The sequence below is a fragment of the Macrobrachium rosenbergii genome, chromosome 52, assembly GCF_040412425.1.
Source record: "Macrobrachium rosenbergii isolate ZJJX-2024 chromosome 52, ASM4041242v1, whole genome shotgun sequence".
Classification (NCBI taxonomy): Eukaryota; Metazoa; Arthropoda; class Malacostraca; order Decapoda; family Palaemonidae; genus Macrobrachium; species Macrobrachium rosenbergii.
The window spans coordinates 27,348,117-27,369,722 of record NC_089792.1 but is presented as its reverse complement, the minus strand read 5'-3'; the positions used below and the strand labels follow the sequence as shown (position 1 = coordinate 27,369,722).

The 21,606-nt window shown below is 42.9% G+C and overlaps 1 protein-coding gene across 1 annotated transcript; it reads left to right on the top strand.

Annotated features, from left to right (window-relative positions):
* Positions 1-2,450: 2,450 nt before the first annotated feature.
* On the top strand, positions 2,451-21,282 carry LOC136833911 (bridge-like lipid transfer protein family member 1). The gene is made up of 5 exons (XM_067096200.1): positions 2,451-2,561; positions 16,108-16,247; positions 17,974-18,107; positions 20,660-20,807; positions 21,147-21,282. The coding sequence occupies exons 3-5, from the start codon at positions 17,979-17,981 to the stop codon at positions 21,230-21,232; spliced, it is 363 nt and encodes a 120-aa protein (XP_066952301.1). The 5' UTR covers positions 2,451-2,561; positions 16,108-16,247; positions 17,974-17,978; the 3' UTR covers positions 21,233-21,282.
* Positions 21,283-21,606: the final 324 nt, after the last annotated feature.

The window sequence follows — 21,606 nt, the reverse complement described above, 5'->3', positions numbered from 1 at the left end:
GAATTAAAAGTAAACACTGGTTATAGTGGCTTAGTGGAATAATTATGGAATTACTTCATGACATTGGATTCCATCACGAAAAAGTATCTGCCAGAACAAAATTTTAATATGAAATGAGTAAAGTAAATTACGTCCTCTGTAAAAAAAAAATATATTGCTGGTAAAAGCAGGACTGACAACAAATCAGGTAAAGCAGACAGAATAAAACCCTCACGGATGAAAGTGGTCGATTGGTCATCCTTCATGATGGTTCCAGGGAAAGATCCATTCAGAATGCCAAAACCATTTTCCAAGCAAAAAACGTAAATCACTCCTTAAACGTTGTGTTATGGAGTCATTTATGTCGCGGTTACTCCCTGATATATCATCGTATCAGTACCACAACCATTCAATACAAACTGATAAACCGCCTACAGTATCCGACAAAAAGTCTGATTAGATAGTGGCTGACTGGAAAGGGCTCAAACCTTCCTAAAGATGAGTTAAAATCTGAGGTGCTTCAACGGTAAACGAATTATTCAAGAAAACATCGAAATTATGTAATTGATAACATTGCTATGGCAATAAGTTTATAAGGCTCCGCCCTATTACCGTTAGTATATCCAACAGAACTGGTATTGGGCTACATTAAAAATATATTCCAAAGAGGAACGCTTTTAAGATGAGCAGATGAAAACCCTCCTCACGGTAGCTTTGGGAAAATTGATATCAGAAGACTGGGAAAATGCTATACACTATGATGATAAACTGTAAGACCAAGATGCTGCCGAAAATGGAAAGCTTGAATATTTTGTTTGTCCATTCATAATCGAAATAAACTCCTTTGACGAAGTGAAATAACAAGTGATAATGTTTCTACAAGAAAAAAGTAATGACATGCTGTCTTTTCTGACGTTATAAGCCTATCACTCGTGATGACCTGAGATGTGTGACCTGGAGAGAAACAAAGGAGATTATAATATCTTTCACAAGGTCTGGAAGCGTAGCATTTGCTAAAAGTGGACGTCTGGTACAAAGCTACTTTTCATAGTGTGCTTCATTTGACTTTGCAAGATTTTACTAATGCTGCATTCCAAACCAGGTATCGTGTATACACAGCAATTTGTAAACCCTGCTACTTCTCGTCTCTGAGGTATCCACGGCCTTACGCAGCCCTATAGAAGGCTTACATATAAGTAGCCGGACTTTAGTGGTTAAGGGACTATCGGTGTTTAAAGTTTTTTCTTATTGACATCTAGGCTATAATGCTTATTGTTTAATATGAATTGCTACTGTTTGTTTTCAGGAAACCGTTTTAGTGGGTAATGAAAAACCGATAGTTATTTTGTTTTTAGATTTGCGTGTCCTATGTATGTGTGTGCGTGTTTGTATATGTGTGTGTGTGTGTGTGTGTGTGAGAGAGAGAGAGAGAGAGAGAGAGAGAGAGAGAGAGAGAGAGAGAGAGAGAGAGAGAGAGAGAGAGAGAGAGACTATACTTATGCTTACTTAGTCTTTTTATTTGGCCCCACCCAACTGGAGGAACGCTGTGGTACAGATTCAGTTGATTATATGCTCACACATTATAGAAGACACGTGAAGAGTCATACGTAATACTCAGAACATGAAACAATCTTTAATTTCTTCTTATGAGACTTGATATTTTCAATCCTCTTGACATAAGGTTGGAGCTTATTGTACAATTCTGGGGCTGCAAATCTGAAACCTCTTGATCCAGTACTCGAAGTGCATTTTGGCTTAGACGAGTGGAAATCATAGACAGTATTGTGTTGACTCCCTTCATTGTTTCTTAAAAGAACTCCATTCAGTTTCAGTGGTCGTAAATCATTTAGATGTAGTTCACGCACAGTTATATTAAAAGCCGCACTAAGATCAAATAAAACCATCATATACAATTAAGCATAAAGTAGCCTCGGTTGAATGTAATTGACTATAAGCTGACTAACTTTCTGGTAACACATTTACCCTTTCCAAGTGAATTACTGATAGTCTAAGAATCACTGAAACCATTAGGGAACCCTTTTTTTTTTTAAATCGTACAATACAAGTGAAACCATAAGAAATCGGTATAATTTATCTAAACGAACGAGTTCTGCTTGTTATTGAAATTTGTTAGAACCAGCTACAATCTTTGAAATTGATTTTATGAATTTGTTGACGTTTAGCATCAATTCACTAATGATATCGAATAGAGCAAAGTTAAGGAGATCCAATTTTAGTGATGAAATTTCATGACAAGGGCTAGATAGAATGATCATAATCACGTCATACTCTCACTTCTCTTCGATTTTAGGAAGCAGAGCTATTGATTGTTGTTATTTTAAATAACGATATTTGAATCGCGGATTCAGTGTAAAAGATTTTACATCCTATAACTGTACATTCCCAAAACTACTAAAGATTAAGAGAGAGAATGTGGTCGAATTATTGGGAATTTCAAACTCTTGGAAACCGTCATCTCGCGGAAGAAACTGCGAAGAAGACTTAGACATTCTGTAAACATTTCCCTTCTGTCATTCTGGGTGTGAACGACTGATCGTCTAATGATTGCCTTTTACGGAAAGGTATGTTGATCATTATTGTGTGCTGAATATGTTGAAAGAAAATTAAGTTACGTGCGTGGTTTGTGTAATAAGTAAAGTGGTATCAAGTGTTACCATAAGTAGTTTGTGTGTCAGTAAATTTTCATTCACGATTGTTCTTGGTAGTTGCCCTCTTCGTAGTCTTAGATTTGCCAGAGTGCCATTCTTGGCTAGGCATATGCACGCTAGCCTTTATAGGATAATTTCATCTGTAGTAAAGTGATCTTTCACTATATTTACATATTAGATGACGATGTAGGCTATATTGATTGTACCCTAGCGTAGTATAGACCTAGGCTAAGCTGCCTCTGAATGCCTGTTGGATACTGGTAGTATCGTAGTGTAGACTGCCTTAATTGGGTCTAGCCTTTGTAACCTGGTAAAAGTTAACCTTCCCTTTACTTAGCTTTAATTAGTCTACTAACGCTCTGACCTGGCCATGGGGCGGTACCCCCAAGTGGAAACCCCCAAACACGACAGCATGTATAGTAGAACGACATGCGTGCAACTAGGCTTATTTTGAGGGTATTTCTAAGCAAGAGCTCTGCGCAGACTGTTACCTTGGAAGTCGATTTTTCCTTTACTTTTAGTGTTGCTGATGACAGAGGTGGTGGTGTTAATGTCGGTCAGTTATTATTAACCTCATATCTACCCAACATGGTTGGGGACCCTTTGGGAATGTCGGGAGAAAGACCTGACGTCCACGTTGTTGTTATGGAATGGTTCCGCGCGTACGCAGGTCATCAGGGAGCCATACGCTTAAGAAGGGATTTGCTAAGGAAACCTATTATAAAAGGCGTGCTATGCTAATTTTACCCTAACCTAGAAGGCCGCGTTACTTAGTCGGGCTGGACACCCCCCCTCCCCCCGTGACAGAAACTCTACTTTTTACCAAAAGCTCCACTATAACACTGCGCATGCACGGTAGCATTCCAGGATGGCCAGCGTACAGCTTCTGAGGTTAATTACAGTCAACCGACAAAAAATAGCTGTAAATTCTTAATAAGCAACCAAAATACTATAGGAAAAATCAATTTTATATAAGTAACTTGCCAAATAATTACATAGCTATATCTATAGCTATAGTTTCTACTTTACTGCGGCAGCTCAAAATTCTAAATTCGTAGTAGCGCTCTTTTGTTTTGGATGTAGGTATACTGCCCCGCCCACTGTTGGGGAAGAATAGGCACAACGTAGCTAAAGAGTTCAATTCATTTCTGCCGGCTAATGACTGAACACCCGTTATTAGCAGCTCTTGATTCATTTTCGCCAGATGGTCGGAGATCGTCTTTGGTGAAGTACTCTTTGCTTTTGGTAGCACAGCTATTTAGCTTAGCTAGAATCTAGATTATATCTTTGATTGTGACTTGCCTGATTGGACTTTGACCTATTATGTCTGACTCTAGTTTGTCTAACAGTAGGTATTGCAGCAAAGGCTGCAAAACTAGACTCACTTCTGCAAAATATGACATTCATACTGTATGTATTTCTTATAGGGAGCTAATTTGCTCTCCTGAGCTTAGTTGTGAAGAATGTAAGGACTGGGATAAGGGGAACTGGAAGACTTTACAGACACACTTTGACAAATTACAGCTTGACCGACTGAGAAAAGCTACAGCTAGGGCTGAAACTAAGGCTTCTGATAGTACAGGTCATTCTCCAAGAGTTGATGTTATGCCTATCCCTTCAACACCTGCGACAGCTTTTTCTCCCATTTCCAGTCCTCCAGCTTTTCCTGTCACTCCATTACCTAGCTCTCATTCTGCCATTGGCAGCTTAGAAGCATGGGTAGATAAAAAAATTTAATTGTTCTGACACGATATACAAACCATCGGTCCTTTACATTAGGATTGTTCCGACGTGATATACAAACCGTCGGTCTTTTACATGAGGAATTACTTACGGCGAAGCTGGACACAGCCGTTAAACTCTTGAACAAGGTGGTTAGGCAGTAACTACTGCCAGGTAGGCGGGAATACCCGCCTGCCCGGATGTAAGCATTCCAGTTTGCTTTCGGCCATCGTGCATTGCAGACGTGTTTTCAGATATCTCTGCCTGACTGTCATTAAGCTCTTTATTATCCTGGTGGGATCTTCCTGTATTTTGTGTATATATTGCGTGTTTGATGTTTATTAGTACAAACCCACGATTTGTGATAACCTTGCACAAGCCGTCGTTCCCCTGTATCTGTGTCTTGGGTTTGATGGCCAAGGGCATATTCAGAGGGGTGTAACCATGTGGTAATGCTTCTCTTCCAGTAGCCCTTTATTTAGATACTGAAGGTGTTTCCCTGTACATTTGGAGGTATTAGTTGGGACGTAATATCTTCGCTCCCTTACATTGATCGGGACGTAAGAGTTTGCTTCTCTTCTTAGGCTCCCGCCTTCCATGTACAAGGGCATGACTACTTCCTTCCTACTTGTACTGAGTGTTGTTTTCACCACCTGCACTTTAGAGAGTTGTGCGGGGGAGGTTGCAGGCGTCGTCGATAAATTCCGCTTCCACGGTGCCCTTGGTGGCCTCCCCTACTTCCTTCTCTCTCCCTGTAAGTTCTTCCTTATTTCTCCGTTGGTAGAGATCTCTCTCCATCGCCCTCTTCGCTTGCTTATCGGGCGAAGACTGCAAAGGGGGCACCCCCGGGCGGTCATGCGACCTCTTCTAGGGGCCCCCTCTCGCTGCATAGGGCAGTTTCCCTTGTAGCGAGAGGATTCTCCCTCTACTAATCATCTTTGCTTTTTCTTTCAGGTTGATGTTGAGCATTGCAGGCACAGCAGTAGTTGGCTGGACATCTCGGGGATATCTTGCCTGAAGGAGTCCTGGCGTTCATTCAGTGTTGCTTTGGGATCGACCACAGTACCTGGTAGGAATGGCATAGTTCCACGTCTGGGTCGTTCCTACTCTGTTCCCGCCAATGTGAATCGTCATTGGTGGCCTTCATGTATGCTGTGGCACTGCCTCTGGCATATCTGTGGTCCATGTGCTCCTCCTGTTTCCTGTGTTATGCTCCTGTTAACTCAACGACAGCCTCTGGGCGGCTCTTCCTGGTCTCCTGCTGCAGCCATCCTGATCGTTCCTGTCGCTGCTGGTGACTTTCATGTGACGTTCCTGTATGTTGTTGTAGCTCCTGCGTTAAGCCCTTTGTTGGCGAGTTGGTTGAGCTTCAGACCGTCATTCGATGGGCGGAGTTCGATTCCGCCGCCCGGCTGATGAAGAGTTAGAGGAATTTATTTCTGGTGATAGAAATTCATTTTCGCTATAATGTGGTTCGGATTCCACAATAAGCTGTAGGTCCCGTTGCTAAGTAACCAATTGGTTCTTAGCCACGTAAAATAAGTGTAATCCTTCGGGCCAGCCCTAGGAGAGCTGTTAATCAGCTCAGTGGTCTGGTAAAACTAAGCTATACTTACTTAGCTCCTGCGTTCCGAACTGCTTCCATAGCTCCTGCATCGGCTGTCCTGATCATGCCTGCTGCTTCTCGTGGTGGTCGTGTCCTGGGCCACTTCTGTTGTGTTCTTGCCTAGCTGCCCTGGAGTTTACGATGCCTGCCATCCTGTAGATGTTGGAGTAAAGGTGAAGGAAGTCACCCTGTGGAAGTGACGTTCCTGGCTGTTGCGGTAGCTCCTGCCTTCCAAACCGCTTCGTAGCTCCTGCATCGGCTGTCCTGATTGTGTCTGCTGCTTCTCCCAGTGGTCGTGTCCTAGGCCGCTTCCGTTGTGTTTCTGCTTAGCCGCCCCGGAGGTTACAATGTTTCGTGTCCACCATCCTGTAGAAGATGTCGGAGTGAAGGTGAAGGAAGTCGCCCTGTGGAAGTAGCCACAATCTTCTTCAAATTATCTTCGATTTCATCTTCTGCTGCCTCTTCCCTTCCTCTCCCGAGGTTCGAGGGGGTCCCAGGAACCGAAGGAGAGGAAGGCTGCTTCTTTCCCCTTGATGCCCTTGGATGTCTAGGGACTGCCTTCTTCCGAGGAGGCAGTGGGTCTCTCGTTGGCTCTTCCCAACCTTTGGGTTAAGAAATCGATTGGCATACCCCTGGGTTTTGTGTATCGGGAACCGCAGGCATGCGGACCTCGGCTTGCAATCCCGTTCCCAGTCCTAGAGGTTCCTCCTCTAAGATGGGGACTGTTTTTGGGCACTTGTTTGCGAGCCACTCCAAGTGCGTGAGATTCGGTGGAATATCAAGTATCACGATCTGGTCTGGTGAGTACTCTCCCTGGCCCAGTTTGGGAGTGTGAGAGAAAGGGCTGAGACACGCAGGTGTCTCAGCTCTTCCTGTCAGCACCACAAGTGCTCCCCAAGTGCTTACCCGTGCTCGGTTGGGTTCCCAGTGTGGTGTCTCGATTCTATCATTTCTAACACCAGAAGAAGCAGGGAAGAGATTCCCTTCGGGAATCCTGCAGGACTTCTATGGGACTGACTCTCTTCCAGGAGACAAGTTTCTCTTGCTGGCTCTTTCCACCCTCGGGTGGGAACCAGTTCACATTCTCCTGTGGGGTCTCGCATTTGGGGGCCACAAGAGGCTGCACCCTCGTTGCCATTCTTAGAAGTCTGCGTCCAAGACTGGTTCTGTGCCGAGCTGTTTTCGATTTCTTAGGAAACCAAAAGGAGCTGCTCCTGATTTTTGGTAGTCTCGTGGGTTGCTCGAATTCTATGAATCCCGAGCACTCTCCTGACGAGAGGCACCGGACGAGAGAAGGTGCCGAGACACCCAGGTGTCTAGGTGCCAAGACGCTAGATGCCTCGATACTGCCCACCAGCTGCTTTGGTTGCTTGGCTGGTTTTCATCCTTGTGCCTTGAACTTTAGGTTTTGTACATGCAACTTACCCGTCAGATATATACTTAGCTATAGTCTCCGGCGTTCCGACAGAATTTCAAAATTTCGCGGCACACGCACAGGTAGGTCAGGTGATCAACCATACCCGCCCGCTGGGTGGCGGGAATAGGAACCATTCCCGTTTTCTAATCAGATTTTCTCTGTCGCTGGTTCCGGCAACATCTGTTGTTGGTTCCTCCTGCTTTGATTTTCGTTTTCTCGCTTGCTGAGGATCTTTTGGCCTGATTTTGGTGACGTATTGGATCTTTGGTTTGGCATACGCTATTGTGGACTGTTTTTGGATTTGCTTTTGAATTGTTCTTTAAGATGTCTGACGTTAATGTTTCGCCTGTGTTCCGTGTGTGTGCTAGGCAAGAATGTAAGGTGAGGTTGCGAAAAGCAGTAGACCCTCACACTGTATGTATGAGGTGTAGGGGAATGATTGTTCTTCGGACAATAGGTGCAGGAGTGTGAGAAATTGTCTGATCAGGAATGGAAGGTTTTGTCTTCTTATCTGAAGAAGCTTGAAAAGGATAGAGTTAGGAAGGCTTCCTCCAGAAGCTCGAGTAGGTCTCGCTCTGCTGAGCATGATTTTGAAATTAACCCAGTAGACTCTCCTAATCCTTTGGTTTCAGCCCCTTCTCCTTCATCAACCTGTGGATTCGTCCTCTGAAATGGCTGCGATGAAAGCGGAACTTCTTCGTGTGAAATCGCAACTGCTTTGCGATGAAGGAAGGTAAGAGTGACAGTGATATGTGTAGTGTCCCCAGTGTTGTGGAGGGGGCGTCTGATCGGCTCCGCATTGCTCCTAGGCCTAGACCTCTTCCAAACTCCCAGGACCAGTGGAGGAGGAATGTCGAAAGCCGCAGGGAGGATGTAGAGCATCCCCAACGATCAGGCGTCCCTTGGCAGATCCTGTTGTTGCGTCCCAGGCTGCCTTGGATCGCCAGAAAAGGCATCCTGAAAAAGTGTTTCTCGTCGTCTGACGCGTCTTCTCCGAGACGTGGTTGGAGTTCGGCTGAGTCGCGCCCCTTTGAAGAGATCTTGGAAGGCTCCTAGAGTAGAGCGTTTGGACTCGAGCCCTGAGCGCTTCCCCGAGGATTCTCCTATTGTCAGGAAGAGAGCTCGTAGATCCCCCTCCTCCTCTCCATCAGGGGTGAAGGATTCGACGAAGAAGATTTTGATCGGCCTCCAGGAGCAGTTATCGGCGCTTGTTGGATCTCTTGCTAAGGACTCCTCTCTCGTAGGAAGGATGACTTTCTTCCTGTCAAGAGTTCCAGGAAGCTCGTCTTCAACTCGTCGCTCTTCTCCTGCCAAGCTTCCTTCGTCCAGCAAGTTTTCTTCGTCTCGTAGGCGCTCTTCGCGAACAGGCGCCAGTCTCCCAGCAGGCGCACTTCTTCCAGGCGCCGTCATCGGAGAGAAGCGCCTCTCCTTCCAGGCGCATTTCGCCTCACTGTACTTCTCCTTTGGGCAGGCGCCGTCGTCTTCCAAGCTCCCTCCTTCCGGCAGGCGCCGCTCTCCTACCAAGCGCCCTCGTTTTAGGGCCTCCTCTCCTGGAAGGCTCTCATCAGTGGACAGGACCCCTCTCCTGACAGGCGCCCGTCCGCAAGGGGTCAGGCGCCATTCTCCTGGTAGGCGCCATTCTCCTGGTAGGCGCTCTTCGTTGGACAGAGTGCTTCTCCTTCCAGGCTCGCTTCTCCTGATAGGCGCTCTTCTTCTCTTAAGCCTTCCTCTCCGCCTGCTGCTTTGGAGGAAGTTTCAGAAGAGGATTCTCCTAAAAGACGCTGGAGTTTTGGATTACAAACGGTTGGCTTGGTTTTAATTCAGGAGTTTGGAGATTCTCTTTGTCATGCTGCCCCTCCTTCTCCGGGATCTTTGTGGGACAGCACCAAGTCAACTAGACCCTCTTCGTTTGTCAAGATGCGCCCTACGATTTCGATGAGGAAGGCCTTTAAAGGAGTAGGGGAGTGGATGCAGTCTAAGAAGGATGCAAGTAAGACGGTTTTCTCTTTCCCTCCTTTGAAACTTCTGGGAAAATCAGGAATGTGGTATGAGACCAAGGAGCCTATGGGGTTGGGGCTCCCCACATCTGCTGACGCAGATTTCTCTAATCTAGTTGACTCCTCCAGGAGACTTTCCCTTGCTTCAGCGAAGGCGACTTGGGGAATGAGTGAAATGGATCATCTCCTCAAGGGTCTTTTTAGAGTTGTGGAGGTCTTCAACTTTATGGATTGGTCTCTTGGAGCTTTGGCCAACAGGACTCGGGATCCCGAATTCCTGTGTTTGGATGACCGTGAGTGTTTTGTCTTGCTTGGACAAAGCAGTGAGGGACGGTTCCATGGAAGTCGCTGCCTTATTTGAGCTGCTATTCTGAAGAAGAGATCAGTATTCAGCTCTTTCCTCACGAAGTCTGTGTCTCCTCTTCAGAGATCCTCTCTTCTGTTTGCTCCTTTTTCTCCTCACCTTTTCCTCAAAACTTGGTGAAGGAGATTTCTCGCTCTTTATCTGAAAAGCGACACAAGACCTTTTGGCCCAGTCTTGAAGAGGGTCAGACCTGCCGTCCCTTTCGCCAAGAAGGAGAAGGCTCCCTTTCAGGAGCCCTTTCGAGGTGGTCCTTCGTCCAGACCCTCCTTCAGGAGCAAAAGACCAGAGAGGAGAGGAAGGTCTTCCTCTCGTTCTATCAGAAGGACCAAATGAAGAACGAGTACTCCAGGCGACAGTGGGTGCCAGACTGCTACAATTCGCCGAGGTCTGGGCACAGAGAGGGGCGGACGACTGGTCCCTCTCCATTTTAAGAAGAGGCTACCTTATCCCCTTCAGGAAAGTCCTCCTTTAACCTCAACTCCCAGGGAGTTATCCGCCAGCCACAGGGATCCCATCAAGAACCAGGCTCTTTTTCTAGCGGTGGAACAAATGTTAGAAAAGGAAGCAATAGAACCGGTTCAAGACCTCCATTCCCGGGTTTTACAACCGTCTTTTTCTGGTCCCGAAATCCTCGGGGTTGAGACCGGTTCTGGATGTAAGCGCCCTGAATTTCTTCATAATCAAGACGAAATTCAAAATGGAGACTACCTCCTCGGTTCTTGCAGCTCTTCGTCCAGGGGATTGGATGGTCTCCCTGGACCTGCAGGACGCTTACTTCCACATTCCCATTCATCCCTCGTCAAGAAAGTTCCTGAGGTTCGTGATTCGGGGAAAAGTTTTTCAATTCAGGTCCCTGTGCTTCGGTCTTTCGACGGCCCCACAAGTGTTCACGGGCATCTTAAGGAACGTGGCACGCTGGCTTCACTTAGAGGGAGTGAGGATATCAATGTATCTCGACGATTGGCTGATTCGAGCTCAATCAAAGGACAGTTGTCTGGAGTACTTGTCGATCACCTAAATATGGAAGTCCCTTGGACTATTAGTAAACCTACAGAAATCCCAGGTTGTTCCGCAGCAGAGCATTGTTTACCTGGGGATTCTGATGGATTCTCGGGTTTTTCTAGCCTTTCCATCCCAAGAGAGAATAGATCGCTGCATAGAAAAGGTGACAGTTTTTCTAAGGAGAAAACATTGTTCAGCGAGGGAGTGGATGAGTTTGCTGGGGACCATTTCCTCGCTGGAACAGTTCGTCTCCTTAGGAAAACTTCATCTGAGACCTCTTCAGTTTTTCCTAAAGGAGAGTTGGGACCAGAAGTCTCAGGACTTAGCAACTTTGTTCCAAATTTCGGACAAGATAAAAGAGGATCTCAACTGGTGGTTAGACCCTCGAAAATTATGCCAAGGACTGTCTCTTCAGTTACCGAGCCCTACCCTAGTGTTGTTCTCAGACGCCTCGGAGTCGGGATGGGGGCAACACTAGGGTCGAGAGAAGTGTCAGGCACCTGGGAGGGAGACCAGGTGAACTGGCACATCAACAAGAAAGAGCTATCAGCAATTCATTTGGCTCTCATCAAGTTCGAGTTCCTTGTCGCAGGACAAGTAGTCCAAGTGAACTCAGACAACACGACTGCCCTGGCTTATATAAGGAAACAGGGAGGAACACACTCCTTCTCCCTTTACGAAACGGCAAAAACGTTGCTGTTATGGGCTCAGGAGAGGAGGATCAGACTCCTCACCAGATTTGTACAGGGAGAGAGGAATGTGAGGGCCGACCTTCTCAGCAGGAAGGATCAGGTCCTTCCCACAGAGTGGACTCTCCATTCAGAAGTCTGCGAAAGACTGTGGAACCTGTGGGGAAGGCCGAATATCGACCTTTTTGCAACCCACTGGAATGCAAGGCTAGAAAACTACTGCTCTCCGATATCGGACCCGAGAGCAGTTGCAACAGACAGTCTTCTCTAGATTGGACAGGATTAGACGGATATGCCTTTCCCCATTCAAGATCCTAGGAGAAGTGGTGAGAAAGTTTGCATCATCGGAAGGCGCGAGACTGACACTGGTAGCTCCGTTTTGGCCAGCTCAAGACTGGTTCACAGAGGTACTGGAATGGATAGTAGATTTTCCAAGATCGCTTCCACACAGGAACGATCTTCTCAAACAGCCCCACTTCAACAGATTCCACAAGAATCTCCCGCTCTCAGTCTAACTGCCTTCAGACTATCGAAGGTCTGGTCAGAGCGAAGGGTTTTTCGCACAAAGCTCACGAAGGCTATTGCAAGAGCCAGAAGATCCTCAACCCTTCGCGTCTACCAGTCAAGTGGGAAGTCTTTAGAAGATGGTGCAGGACCAATAAGATATCCTCTTCCAGTACCTCTGTGACAAACATTGCTGATTTCTTTATCTTCCTGAGGAACATTGCAACCTCGCTGTATCCACAATTAAGGGATACAGGAGTATGTTATCTTCGGTTTTCAGACACAGAGATCTGAATATCTCGGAAAACAGAGACCTTCATGACCTTATAAGGTCTTTTGAAACGTCAAAATTCAGGACTTGAAACCTCCCAGTTGGAATCTAGACATAGTTTTGAAATTCTTAATGTCTAAAAATTCGAACCTCCTCATCAAGCTTCCTTCAGGGACCTCACCAGGAAGTCACTTTTCCTCTTTGCCCTTGCCTCAGCTAAGAGAATAAGTGAAATACAAGCCTTAGACGGCAAAGTTGGTTTTAAGGGAGGTTCGGCTATATGCTCCTTTAAACCATTATTTCTAGCGAAGAATGAGAATCCTTCTAAACCTTGGCCAAGAACCTTTGAATTAAAAGGTCTTTCTTCTGTGACGGGACATGAGTTGAGAGGACTCTATGCCCTGTCAGGAGCCTTAAATTCTACTTAGAAAAGAAGAAATCTCTGGGAGGATCGGTTGAAAGTCTTTGGTGCTCTGTCAGGAATCCTTCACGAGCGATCTCAAAGAATGCGCTGTCATTTTTTATTAAGGACGTCATCAAGGAAGCGCATATCTCATGTGAGGATGAGCACTTTAAGCTCCTTAGAGTGAAAGCACACGAAGTGAGAGCCATTGCTACTTCCTTGGCTTTTCACAAGACGTTGTCTCTCCAGTCTATTTTAGAGGCAACCTATTGGAGGTGTAATTCAACGTTCGCATCTCATTACTTACGAGATATTAGAGTAACGTATGATAAGTGCTTCTCTCTAGGAGCGTACGTATCTGCGGATTCGGTGCTGGGACAGGGAGCTGAATCCAATCCTATTTAGTTTAGTTAATTTAGTTGTTTTTTAAGCTTGGTGGTGTGTGTTTTTTATGGTTGGTTGAAAGAGGGTGATGGAATTATGCTTCCCCTTTCAATTCTTATCACTAACAAGGTTAGGATTGGTCAGGTGGTCGGGATTGGTTGTCATGTTCCTTGTAATTTGTATGGACACCTAGCTCTGTCATGTAAGAGGGATAGCCCCCATTGATACGATTCAGGTGTAGGCTCGGTCATGTAAGTGGGTCAGCCCCCTTGACACACGATCCGCTATAGGCTCGCCATGTTAGTGGGTCATCCCCATTGGCACGATCCAGAAGGGCTGTCAGTCACAGGTCACATCCTCGCTGAAGCTCCTGAGGCAAGCAGACTCATAGACAGTATCCATGAAGTCTTCTGCCCAATCAGGTAAGAACCATGGTTTTTTGTTTATCCTACAACATATGTTGTTTCCCGTTTTTAGTTATTTTTCTGTCTCTTACCCTCCTCCAAGGGTGCCATTCAGCTAAGTATATATCTGACGGGTAAGTTGCATGTACAAAAATGATATTTTTATGATAAAATAAAGTTTTGTACATACTTACCCCGCAGATATATCGATTGATAACCCGCCCAGCCTCCCCTCAGGAGACAGGTGGAAGAGAAAATCTGATTAGAAAACGGAATGGTTCCTATTCCGCCACCCAGCGGCGGGTATGGTTGATCACCTGACCTACCTGTGCGTGTGTGCCTTGAGTTTTGAAATTCTGTCGGGAACGTCGGAGACTATAGCTAAGTATATATCTGCGGGTAAGTATGTACAAAACTTTATTTTATCATAAAAATATCATGTTCGAGCATGCAGGATAGCAGACACAGAATTCCCCTTTGAACCTTCTCTCAAGGGGCCTCGGCCTTGAAGGAGTTTAGAGTTCGGAAACTAGCGCTAGTTCACAGCAGATGATTCCACCCTGTCCAGTTCCAATTGTGTTCATGCAATCGGCTCGAGCAGGCGTGCTCGCCCAGCCGAGCCCCTGATCGAGCTTGCGAGACTGGCTGGCTCACCCGCCTGCCTCCCAGTCCACCGCATACCACCCGGTCTGGATCGCATTCGCATGATCGGCTTGGTTCAGTGCTGCTCGGCATGGCCCCACTCGGTTTTTCCGAATTGGGTTCGGCTCTGTTAAAGTGAACTTTCTGCTCTTCCCAGGAAAGCGCTTTGCCCGGCACAATCATTCTTCCCCGTGTGGCAGTAATCTCCTTTGGTTGATTATCGCTCACGGTCCGCCTCCTACTGGTCTTACTGGCAGGACAGGTAGGGGTACTTTTCTCCTCACCTGTTCTCTTTTTCCTTTCTGTTGTTCCGAGAGAGGCGAGACAGACAGAGAGAGCTCTGACGAATTTTTCCCTGTTTGCTGTGATACAGAAGGTCATAGGAAAGTTCAGGGATGCTGTGGACTCGCACATGATTCTAGTGACTCCTTGGTGGTCATGTAGGGGTGGTTCCCAGACCTCTTCCTCTTTTATCAAATCTTCCTGACTCTTGTCACTGAGGAAAGGCCTACTCAGACAACCAGGCCAAATGAGATTCCATCAAAACCTTCCCATACTTTAGCCAAATGTGTGGAGACACTACCATCTCCTCTGATTGAGGGTTTTTTCAAAGTTCTGTAGACAGTCAATCATTAAGTCCTGGAGGGAGTCTGCAAATGCCTGATACCAGAGCCAGTGGCTGGTTTGTAGAGCTTGGTATTCTCCAGAAGGGTTTCTTGCATCAGCACCTTTGTAAATACTGTAACTTCATTAAATTTTTTTAGATAATCATGCTTTGCAAGGAATCTGTTGGTCCCTGCTTACCATGAAAGGATATAGATCCATGTTGTTATCACTTTTAAGATCTATTTGGACAAGATATTAGAGGGGCTCATTGACCTTTTCAGGTTGAAATTCCCAGGTCTCCAGTTGAGCCTTTGTTTTGGAAGTTTTGAGCCCTGAGATGGAGCTTACCTTAAGGACTTGTCAGTGGAAGCTGATTATTATTGGCCCTCACTTCAGCTGGAAGGGTTAGTGAGCTGCAGGATCTCTCCTGCAATGTGGTCTTCACTCATCAAGGAGCAGTTCTCTCATTTTTGCTGCTCTTCATGGCAAAAAAATGACATTAACACTCATGCCTTGCCGCAGACTTTTGAGATCCCCAGTATATCTTTCTTGGCACCAGATGGAGAACAGGTAACTCTGTGTCCATTCAGGGCACTTGCATTGTATGTTGAAAGGACCCTGGACATTAGCCAGAATGTGAGGAATTTGTTCTGTAGCCTCAGGAAGCCTGATTTGCTTACGTTCAAACATGATATGACCATTTTGTTAAAGGCCTTGAATAACGATGCCCACACTAACCTTGACCCTTCTTTTTTACCTCTGCTCAAGGTAAAGTTTCATTTTGTAATGCCTCCAGCATTATTTAGAGGGCCTTGTGACCTCATGAATTAGTTCTCACTTGGCATCAGTACTTGCTTATGGGAATCATTATCAGAGGAACAGCATCGTATTTCTTAAAGAATAAGTAAAGTTCTGCCCTAATTAATTTCCCACGTCCTATATTGTGGGAATTAGCTATCATAATAGAAAGTTAAGTTTAAAATTTCATAACTACCAGTGTAAAAATAAAATGTATTTTTATAAATCCTTAGCTCTCGAGGGTCATATACAATTACCTCCCCATTCTCCCCACTCCAGTGGGCCGAGAAAATTGAAAACAATAGATGCTCGAACCAATGATTTGCCCAGAGGAGATGAGTGTATAGTGAGTATAAAATTATTTTTCTTATTAATTTTTTATACTGTTACATGCACTGTCATCCTCCTGCTGATGCAATGAGTTCAGCAATAATATTAGAAGTAAGTATTTGGAAAAATACATTTTACTTTTGAAGTAGGTATTAAAATTTGGTGAGTTTACTGTAGTGTGAAATTGTGGTGCAAATTTTTAGTTTTGGTTTACAAATATGTAAATTGATTTGCAACTTCATCATTTAATATTGGGTACTGTACTTTGCTATGTAATCTCCATAAATAGATTTCTTAAGTATTGTATTTATTTTCCACAGAAGTTTCCTTACTTGGGAGAAGTCCTTCTCAGATAGAAGTTAATTTACTGGCCTTTTATGTGATATGATGGGTTGGCATTTGAATCTGGAAACATCACTCCTGAAAATATTCTGCATTTAAGAGTGCAGTACGGTGTAAGGTAAGAGAACCATTTTTGTTTAGATTATGCAGGTTGATAAAATAGTACAAGTATATGGTTTATATTGTGTAGTAGTAAACACAATCTGCTTATAACCAGTTTATAGTTCTTCCTTGTCTTGTATGAAATATTTATATTCTTTTAGTAAAAGCTGGTTTGATTGTTGAAGCTTGTTAACAAAGTGGTGACAGGTGTGTTGGGAATTGAGGAGGAATCCAACCATTGACCTTGCTGAAACCGCACATTTTTAGGTGAAACATGCTCCCTATCGTTAGCTTATCTGCAGCTACTTTCGCGGGTTTGACAAATGTTAAAATTAAAACAATCGTTAACGCTCCCAATAGTTATTCCTACCCCTTGGAGAGTTGGGGTAAGACAGTGAATGTTTTGGTTGTCATTCTTCTCTAGTCAGCGAATATGGATGGATGTGTAGACAAGTGCTCTGAAATTTTGGTTTTTCTTGGTTAACAAATGGACTGTCTGGATTTTGGTCTGTATGTGGCAAAATGGATACTTCTTCTCAATCTTCCCTATCTAAATCTGTTAGGTTTTGTAAGAAGGTAAATGGTTACAAGACCAGATTAGGTTAATTGATTTATGTACGCACGAACTATGCATGGATCATCAAGAGGTGAATTGTGATTCAGACAACCTTTATGATCATTGCAAGGATAGAGAAGGATAGACTTTAGAGAAAGGAAATAGAAGTCTTGAATCTAGGTTTACTTTAGAATTAACACATGGTCAAGAAGGTAGAGATAAGTCTATAAGTTTCTTCTCGAGTGGATATAGATACTTCTACCGTACACCCAAATATCAACTCAGTTAAATTTAGAATTGAATTTTGTGTAACAATTTGAGTCTTTTGCATCAAATGTGTCCAGTGAATTGGCATGGACATTGTCCCCTCATTCCTTTGGCCACTCCACGGATGCAGCCTTTCCTGTCACCTTGGTACCCCTACCGACAGGCCTGGTAGCCCGGGTTTCCAGACGAAGACTAACATCCCAGGATGGTCAAGGACTGTGTCCTCTGTCTCCTACCTTTGCTTTCGATGCTCCATGGACAGAGTTAGATTACAGTCACATAAGGACAGTTATGGTAGGTCTATATCTTCAATAGGTTTAGATCTTTTGTTTGACCCCATTGTCCTATGGTTATTCTAGCGATTTGTGCAAGCCAGATAACCGATTGTGACTCGTAGTAATATCTTCATACATAAAATTGCCTCTTTTAGGGAATGTGTCAGGTTGATCAATCTCAAAATGCATATCTATGTCTTTTGGATGTATTATTTTGGGATATTAGTTCATACAACTTGTTGATTAAATGCTACATACATGTTTTGACCAGTAAGTGTTCTTACTGACAAGGCCCCAGTCCATTTCTTGACCCCTTGCTAGTCTTCAGAGCACTGTCACTCCAAGAGTTCACATGGTTCCATAGGTCTAGTTTGAACAATTTGGGCTATTGTAATATACCAGGGTTGTGGTTTAAAAACTACATTTTTTCTGATACCCATTACTTCACAGAGATAGTCCTCCTCCTTAACTCTCCTTGTTGCAGTTGGTTCATATGACCGTGAAGTAATGGGTTGTCACATGAAACAGTGATCTTGTTTTTTTAAAAATATATACTTTGTGCAATCTATTCATGAAACATTGATGTGCCTGTTGTGCATATGTGTGTTATTTTAATTATAATTTTTCTTATTCCCATACTTCAGCAAAGATGGAGACTGTGACCATAACAGAGATGATTGGATCGGAGGGGGAGGAGGAGGAGGTGTTCCTTGAAGCATCTTTAGAGGGAGCTCCACTATTTGCCAATACTTCATACAAAAACCTTCTTGAGGACTTTGTAAGTTACTATTTTCAGATTTTGATAATGACAAGGATATGGGGGAATAATAGTGTAGTATGGAAAATTATTGTACTGATATAGTTGATTTTAACTGAATTATAAATAGTTGGAGTCATTTATAATTGTCCCACATGCACTTTGGTAATTTAATTAAACATTGTAATAAGGGTATTTACTCTTGGTAATTGTAGGCTTTTATATTGGTTTGTCTTTTTACTATGAGACAAGAATCAAGTGTTTAACTGCACCATTAGCCCCTGGCTAACCTGTGCAGACTTACACTTAAGTTATGTATAATATCCAGAGAAGTAAATAGTACATACCATTCTAGTGTTGAATAAGTGTATAATAATTGCATTTTACACAACAAAAAATAGCCCCAAAATACAACACTTTAGCAAACAAAATATTTTTCTGAAGAACGTTGTCACGATAGGCATACCTACCCTAACTATGTATTCATAATCAAGTAAGTGTAATATCGCAAACCAGCAATTCGTAAGCAGTGTGTGTGTGTGTGTTTGTATAATATATGTATACAGTGGCCCCCAGGTTTTACATGTTTCACATTTCTGCAGTTCACTTTGCCGCAGATTTTTGTGGAACACATCATTCACTTGTCCACAGGGGAAATTTTACTAATTTGCAGATTTTTCTTTGAGCTGTATCTCTAAAATTATCACTGATTCATTTTTTTTTTCATAGAGCAACACTATTTGCTCACTAATTACTGTATTTTTTTCATTAAAATATACGGCATGTGTATAGAGAGGGAGAGAGAGAGAGAGAGAACTGTGGTTTTTACATCGAAGTCTAAGCACAGTATAAATGGATTCTCTAAGTGAAATAACATTTCACTGGTATTTTGCTATTTTTTCCATTAAAGTAATATGTATACCGTTTGAGAGAGAGAGAAAGAGAGAGAACTGAAGGGTATATACGTACACTGAAGCAGAGTAACTTGCCGGGGACGAGAACTAAAGGCGCTTAAACTATGGCGATGATGAGAATGTTGAGAGTTGCCTACATATGAAATTTGGATTTTAAATCTTTTTACAGTGATTAGAGATGAAACATCAACCTACCTTGTGGTAAGGGTGTAAGAATACTACCACCGTAGGCCCTGTGTGTCGTAAAAGGTGACTTAAAGGTCAGCTGCTGCCTTTCAGTCTTGCTTTTTTAGTAAAAGGCTAGGCCCACCGCCGATAACTGTGGAAACTGCTGCCTTGCAGTCTAGTCTTACATTTAGTAAAAGGCTAGGTTCACTGCCTTGCAGGGGAGTTGGAAAGATACAGACTTATTGGGATGAGAACAGTGAGGGTTTGGAGATGAGTGATTTGTGGAAATTAAATCACATCTCTTGGTATTGAAGGCAATTATGATGATGATTATTAGTCAAGCTGCAGCCCTGTTTGGAAAAACAATGTGGTAAGCCCAAGGGATTCCAATAGGGGACACAACCCGGTACAGAAAAGGAAATACAGTAGAAGCAAAGTGTAAACTATGAAAGAGAAATAAGAAATAAGATAAATAACAGCAAATATGATAGATAACAAAGTTGTTAAAAAAATAATTAATGAATAAGCTGTGAAGTGAGACATGTCAGCCTTAGCAGTAGAAAACCATTTGCATCAAGTCTATACTTCTAAAGTTCCTATAATTCAAGTACTGGATTAGGAAGATCATTCCACAATTTGGTTACAATAGGAGTAAAGTGATTAGGAAACTCTTGTGTTACTGAAGCTCACAAAAGAAGGCAAGACTGTATGAACTAACTGCACATCTTATACCTACTATGTGGCTGATAATAGTCTAGGGGAATCAGAATGCGAGGGATGATCTGAATTGAGAAATATGACAAATTCTTAATTTGTATTTTTCCTAACATAAAAGTGAGGTCTTTACATAAAGGATTAACTTTCAGTGAGTGGCTTGGCTCTCTGAACTGAATTGCAATTTGTACATTTATGAATGATTGGTTATAATGAAACAAACCAATTTTATTTATAATTTATGTCTACCAATTCTTCGTTCATATACTGATTTTCTGCCTCCAAGCAACACTGATCTCTTGCTGCCGTGTAGCAAGAATATACAAAAAGTGAAGAATGTGGTCAATGGGTACAAGTCTGCTATTGCTCTTCTGCCTGTTAGAGAAAATAAAAGGTTGCTCTGTCTGGGACATTTAGGAACATTTAAAGATGAAAAATTTGTGGCATGTGTGAGATTTGTATAAAAGAATTATAAAAAAAAATTAGCATTTGAATATTTATTAATATTTCAAGTACATATCAGTTTTTTACTTAACCTTTATCTTTCCTATGTATAATGCTAATTGAAGTTTTTACTTATTGTATATTTCTCATGAACTTTTATAGGTTGTAAGTGCTGATGGGGGTAAGTAAAAGACAGATTTTGATTTATATTATTTTCACTAGGTATTGATTACTTTGAAATGCAGATGTATAATTTTTTCTATTTACTTGATATTATTTACACTAGGTATTGATTACTTTGAAATGCTGATGTGTAATTTTTTCTATTTACAGAATAATCCAGACCTTGGCTATCTAGTTTTGTCTCTTCTTGTTGCCATGGTTTGGGCTGTGTACATAATACTTTTTAATGCTCGGGTTCAAGGCCGCATTTTAACAGCGTTACTGAGGAGATTTGTAAAGAGCGGGGACTTATCTATAGGTAACGTAAGAACCCGTTATGTATAACACTGAAGATAACTGTTAAAACATGTTCTTTAGAGCTTGTCTCAGGGAAAATATTTTATTTTGTGTGGTTGAGGTTTATATTGGAAAATATCATGGTGTATTTTTTTAATATTGTGTTGCATATTTTGAAAACCATATTCTCCTGTGGCAGAATGTCTTACATTTTTTTTGAGAGTTATAAGTCACCCATTTCAAGTTAATGATAATTATTTAATTTGGTTTAGAATGATAAACACTGTACATTACTTGAAATTTATACTTATTTAACAGTGACTTTTGATGATGTCAGTATATGTGTATTTATCTTTTACAGGATCATTCTCTCTGTCTGTATTGTCTGGTCAGATAATGTTTAGCAATGTCATATATGTGACGGAAGATTACAGCCTTCATAGTTGATGGAATTCTGAAGTTTCGTTACTGGCTTCTGTATGTTAAACGACAGCTATCTGAGGTTAGTTTTCAAGACTATGATTTTTGTTCCACCATGAATTATAGCTTAATATGATGTGCATTATATAAGTGTATTATTTATGTAATTAAATAAGACCACTGAGTCACATATCTAGATTCTTTATAGGACTTGTTCTTAAATGAGAGACGGTAAGTTGAGCAAGGTAAAGTCAGTGAAGTTGGACAACTCTTTGGGACGAGACCAAACTGAACAGATTCTAAGTAGAAGGTGGAGGGCAATGTACTAGGTAACCTAAGGGACTACAAAGAACCTTAAATTGAATCTCCAGTGTGTTATGCAATAAGGAAGTCCCGGGGTT

Bases quoted from the DNA above. Each gene is read 5' to 3' on its own strand.
- LOC136833911 (XM_067096200.1), top strand. From the start codon at position 17,979: ATGGAGACTGTGACCATAACAGAGATGATTGGATCGGAGGGGGAGGAG. The intron at 18,108-20,659 runs GTAAGTTACTAT...TTCTATTTACAG, and splicing joins AAAACCTTCTTGAGGACTTT to AATAATCCAGACCTTGGCTA. The intron at 20,808-21,146 runs GTAACGTAAGAA...TATCTTTTACAG, and splicing joins GAGCGGGGACTTATCTATAG to GATCATTCTCTCTGTCTGTA.